Raw genomic sequence first — 5605 nt, 5'->3', positions numbered from 1 at the left:
CGAGGTAGCTTTCTTTCTTTCTTTCTTTCTTTCTTCCAACCTCGTTGTGTAACCCCTGACATGACATTAATGATTTTGATTTGGTAGATTCATAAAGAAGAGGTTCAAGATTTGCTGGATCCTTGCACTGTTAACAAATCAGATACTAGTAGCACTGGACACGTTGGCAAGGTAGCACATGTCCCTGGGAAGCCACCAATACAGATACGAGAAACATCCAATGGTGTTATCACACTAGCAGGATCCACAGAAGTCAGCGTTAGTACGCTGAAAGAGATGGCAGCTTGTCTTGACCAAGGGTCTGTCAGCAGGGCTACCGGTAGTACTAACATGAATAATCAGTCCAGGTGACCTATACACTTTGTTAGTATGTACAACTTAATACCTTAAAACTGTGATAAAAAAAGTCATGTATTTTTATTGGTATTTCCGCAGTCGTTCACATGCCATTTTCACAATCACCGTGGAGCAGATGCGCAAAATTAACACGGATTCTCCTGAAAACGGTGCTTATAATGGGAGCTTGAAAGAAGAATATCTGTGTGCCAAGTTGCACCTAGTAGACCTTGCTGGTTCAGAACGAGCCAAAAGAACTGGTTCTGATGGTTTGAGATTTAAGGAAGGTATGTATGTGTTCATCGATCTGTTGCATTATCTTTTTCCAAAACCAGAAATAAGCCCTTTTTGATGACTGTGCGCTCTAATGGAAGTTGATTCTTTTTCACCAGGAGTTCACATAAATAAAGGCCTCCTTGCACTCGGTAATGTCATCAGTGCGCTCGGTGATGAGAAAAAGCGTAAAGACGGTGCCCATGTTCCTTACAGAGACAGTAAACTTACACGGCTTCTGCAGGTACATATATATATTCGTTTTCAATTTTGCTTCATGTAAACACTGGTTTGCTCCATTCTCAAGGAGTTGTGAATGTTACTTTTTTTTAGGATTCCCTTGGGGGTAACAGCAGAACTGTGATGATAGGTAACCTGCAAGTTTTTCTATCATTTGTTTTCGTTATTATATATGCAAGTTTGGTTAATGCTCATTCAATTTCTCCATCCTTGGTATTCGGGTTCCTCCAGCTTGCATCAGTCCGGCAGATATTAACGCGGAGGAAACACTTAACACTTTAAAATATGCAAATCGTGCTCGAAACATCCGGAATAAACCTGTTGTAAGCCATTCTACACTATGCCAATCGAAAGAAACTAATTATTGACTGATACTAGATTAGTCTAATTTTCTCTTCTTATGATATGACTCTTCAATAAACAGGTTAATAGAGATCCTGTCTCCAGTGAGATGCTAAAAATGCGCCAACAGGTAGAATACTTGCAGGCAGAGCTCTCTTTAAGGAACGGAGGATCCTCATGTGCAGAAATCCAGGTATGTTAGTTAACCTTAGTATCTTGGATTTACATGTATTTTTCAAGGTTATAAAGATGGTGTGATGATGATGCAGGTTCTTAAGGAAAGGATTTCTTGGCTTGAAACTGCTAACGAAGACCTTTGCCGTGAACTTCATGAGTACCATAGCAGATGTCCTGGTGTAGAGCATTCTGATAAAGACTTTAAAGACATACGAGCTGTAATATTCTCTAACTAACTAATACTTCTTTTTCTTCCTTTTCTTTCATTATTGAGGTAAACTATTTACGGTAGATGCTTGTTACTATTATTGTGAAATGTCTTAATTATTATTTGGTGGCAGGATGATTTTGTTGGTTCTGTCAGACCAGATGGGCTTAAAAGGAGCTTGCACAGTATCGAGTCCTCAAATTATCCCATGGTTGAAGCCACAACAGGTATAACTAGTTAAAGGTGGAAAAGAGTCTTCTTTTCGACTCAAAAGAGTTGGGAAACTGAAAGAGGCCTTTTAATATCTGCAGGTGATTCCAGGGAAGTAGACGAAGAGGCAAAGGAGTGGGAGCACAAGCTCTTGCAAAATAGTATGGACAAAGAGTTGCATGAACTGAACCGCCGTCTAGAGGAAAAAGAGGTCTCTTTCACTTGTTATTTCATGCACTAGAATGTCGTTGGTGGGTGGTTCCCTTTTGTGCATATAGAGATTTATTCTTGTCTATAAATCGATGTGTGAAAACAGTCTGAAATGAAGCTTTTTGACGGGTATGATCCGGCTGCGCTAAAGCAACATTTTGGAAAGAAAATTGCAGAAGTGGAGGATGAAAAGAGATCTGTTCAGGTCGAACATCATTTTCAATTGGTGCTTCGAAGAAGTTTCATTACAAAAACATATTATGAGTTGTTGATTTGTTTCTTTCTTTCTTTCATTCATTCAGGAAGAGAGAAACCGTTTGTTGGCTGAAATTGAGAACCTTGCTTCTGATGGTCAAGCACAGAAGTTGCAAGATGTGCATGCTCAGAACTTAAAAGCGCTTGAAGCACAGATTCTAGACCTTAAGAAAAAGCAAGAGAGCCAGGTTCAGCTACTGAAGCAGAAACAAAAGAGTGATGACGCGGCTCGGAGGTTACAAGACGAAATCCAATCCATCAAGGCACAAAAGGTATAAAAATATGATCCATCTATGTTTGTTTACTCTGAAAATGCAATCAAGTCATGCATATAGACTCACTCATGTCGCGTCTTCTCTTTGAAAGTGCATTACTTTGATTCTCTTCCTTTTGCCTTTCTAGGTTCAACTGCAGCACAGAATGAAACAAGAAGCAGAACAGTTTAGACAGTGGAAAGCCTCCCGGGAGAAGGAACTTTTGCAGGTACCGTTTCCGTTTTCTTTTTACTTCAGCATTGATATCTTCTGACCAAGTAAGTCTTTTCTCAAATGATCTTAGATTCTATTTTTACTTAAAATTTGAACTTTTTACAGTTACGGAAAGAAGGGAGAAAGAGCGAGTATGAAAGGCACAAGCTGCAAGCTATAAATCAGCGCCAGAAAATGGTAAACACAAGATTGTTACCTTATTACCATTATCTCTGAGAGACTAGGAAAGAAAAAGATTCAGCTTTGAAACTAAAGAAAATTTTCACTCTCAGGTTCTTCAGAGGAAGACAGAAGAAGCTGCAATGGCTACCAAAAGGTTGAAAGAGTTGTTGGAAGCTCGGAAATCATCTCCTCGTGAACACACTGGTATGATTAATATAAACTTTAGGATTTGGGGTTCCGTGGTTTGACATTAGTAAAATACTTGGAACACTTAAAGTAAACCATGTCACCAAGTAGTTAGTTGATTGTTGTGAGTCTATTGGAAATTTGCACCTAATCTAGTTGATTGTTGTGAGCCGGTTGGATAGATATTCTTGGGCTATGTACGAGTGGTTATTGTTTTATGTTTTGTTATTCTAAGTATAAAACTATCTATCTATGCAGCTGGTACAAATGGCTTTGGAACAAATGGTCAGGTACAGGTGTAACACAATCCCAATTTTTCGTTATCTTTTCTAGTTTGTATCATTGTGATTCTTGAAAAGTCTGATTCAATTCATACTCGTGTAGACCAATGAGAAGTCGTTGCAGCGTTGGCTTGATCATGAGTTGGAAGTCATGGTGAATGTGCATGAAGTACGTCATGAGTACGAGAAACAAAGCCATGTGTATGTCTCGAATGCATTTTAGTTGTGCAATAATGTTTGGCATGAAAATGGCCGTTATCTTTTTTATATTTTTATTTTGTGGTTACTGATTATGCATATAACGATAATTTCAGACGCGCTGCTCTGGCCGAAGAGTTGGCTGTTTTAAGACAAGTGGATGAGTTTGCAGTGAAAGGGTTAAGTCCTCCAAGAGGAAAGAATGGCTTTGCTAGGTACTTTTTTAATTTTCATGAATTTTCCATTGCTTTATAAGTTGTTCCCTATCCTTAAATAACAAATTTTGTTTCAGGGCGTCATCGTTGTCACCTAATGCAAGGATGGCCCGGATATCGTCACTTGAGAACATGCTCGGTATATCTTCTAATTCTCTAGTAGCAATGGCGTCACAACTCTCTGAGGCAGAAGAAAGGGAGCGTGCCTTTACAAACCGTGGCCGCTGGAACCAGCTACGATCAATGGGAGAGGCAAAGAATTTGCTTCAGTATATGTTCAATTCTCTTGCCGAAACAAGGTGCCTTGAGTCAACATTCAAGAAAATCGTTTTCAGCATTAGATTTTGAATCTCCAATCAAGCTTTTCATGCATTTTTTTTTTATGAAGGTGCCAATTATGGGAGAAAGATGTAGAAATCAAAGAAATGAAAGATCAGTTCAAAGAAATTGTTGGCCTTCTGAGGCAGAGTGAGTTAAGAAGGAAAGAAGCAGAAAAGGAGTTAAAATTGAGGGAGCAAGCAGTTGCAACTTTAGTAAGATTTATACCACCTTTCTTATTTTATCCATATATATTTTTGGTTAGCCATATTAACGCATGAGAAATAAAATTTTGGTGCAGGGAACCCCACCGAGTTCAGTGAAAGATTTAGCTGAAGACCGGAGCACAACGTCTCCAATGACCGTGCCAGCACAGAAACAGCTCAAGTTTACCCCAGGGATTGCTAACGGGAAAGTTAGAGGATCGGCTACATTTATTGATACAAACAAGAAGGTTAAAATTCATTTTACTATTGCTTTTCTAGGATTACATTGGCGCATAAAAACACAAGCTTCATTATAGTGGTGAAAGATTCCTATGTAACTTTTGGTTTGTGCAGATGGTACCGATGGGACAAGTATCGATGAGAAAACTATCAGCCGTAGGAAAACAAGGTGGGAAACTTTGGAGGTGGAAGAGAAGTCATCACCAGTGGATCGTTCAATTTAAATGGAAGTGGCAAAAGCCATGGAGACTCTCTGAGTGGATTAGGCACAGTGACGAAACACTCCTCAAGTCAAAACCACGACACAAGGCTCTGCCTAATAAGATCATGTGATTTATAGTTGCTTGCCGTTTTCTGAGAGAATCTTTTAGTGTCCAAGCTCTCTCCACTTGTGAGTATGAGACTTTTATGGAAAGGATCATACAAATGGGTGCAGGTAACAAATTCTTCTATTATTATTTAAGAAACTTGGAGATGATATCGTTTTCTTTTCTAACGAAGATCAATTCATGCACAACAGAGAGAGTAGGCTTGCTGCCGTGTTTCATTTGGGAGGAAAACTCTTAAGGTTTTGTGTGGTATGAAGAACCTCGTTATTTGGCGTGTCTACCGTATTAAGGAGAACCATCAGGACGAGCGGCGGGTGCTGCCAATCGCTTGCTGTGGCCTGTAGCTAACAGATAGTTGACGGCTTTCTAGGAGTCGGATTGTTCTTTTCAGTTGATAGAATTGACATCTTATACACATCACTAAAGGAGTTCATGGAGGAAATAAACCGTCCTCAAGTTGCAGATATTTGTATGAACAATACAACTTTTTATTTGTTCTTTGGTTTGTTGTAAATGAGAAATATTTGTTTTAGTGTCTAGTGTTGTTCCAAGTCTCACAAGTTGTAGCGCGTCATAGCTTACGAATTAAGATTGAGACATGAAACAAGAGCACAAAGCAGAAAAGGATTAACCTGATCCGAAGGTGTGCAGATACAATGTCCTTTCTTCAAGCGTTTATTACTAAGCACAAGACACACGCATTACATGTAAAGGGTTAAGGCAATTTTTAG

The 5605-nt window shown here is 39.1% G+C and overlaps 2 protein-coding genes across 3 annotated transcripts in view; one reads left to right on the top strand and one right to left on the bottom strand.

The window, feature by feature from the left end:
• LOC104725275 (kinesin-like protein KIN-4A) lies at window positions 92-5434 on the top strand. 2 transcript variants are annotated; one of them, XM_019232241.1, is made up of 22 exons: window positions 92-347; window positions 436-623; window positions 729-853; window positions 943-979; window positions 1081-1172; window positions 1274-1384; window positions 1461-1586; window positions 1710-1803; window positions 1888-1997; window positions 2103-2201; window positions 2299-2523; window positions 2654-2734; window positions 2845-2916; window positions 3012-3105; window positions 3346-3377; window positions 3472-3569; window positions 3683-3781; window positions 3859-4080; window positions 4170-4314; window positions 4401-4553; window positions 4660-4981; window positions 5066-5434. In XM_019232241.1, exons 1-21 carry the CDS (start codon window positions 277-279, stop codon window positions 4876-4878), a joined length of 2493 nt encoding a protein of 830 aa, XP_019087786.1. In that variant the 5' UTR covers window positions 92-276; the 3' UTR covers window positions 4879-4981; window positions 5066-5434. The 2 variants fall into 2 exon arrangements, with proteins under 2 accessions (XP_019087786.1, XP_010442207.1); XM_010443905.1 differs by having other exon boundaries at window positions 3346-3383.
• The window catches only part of LOC104728675, a 1156-nt gene continuing 1092 nt past the window's right edge, over window positions 5542-5605 (bottom strand). Inside the window, exon 3 of the mRNA XM_010447630.2 lies at window positions 5542-5555. Coding sequence (XP_010445932.1) covers window positions 5542-5555 — 14 coding nt within the window. The remainder of the gene's footprint in view (window positions 5556-5605) is intronic.

This window comes from Camelina sativa, chromosome 11, assembly GCF_000633955.1.
Source record: "Camelina sativa cultivar DH55 chromosome 11, Cs, whole genome shotgun sequence".
NCBI lineage: Eukaryota > Viridiplantae > Streptophyta > Magnoliopsida > Brassicales > Brassicaceae > Camelina > Camelina sativa.
The sequence above is the reverse complement of the archived record's forward strand: the minus strand, read 5'-3'. Positions and strand labels throughout refer to the sequence as shown.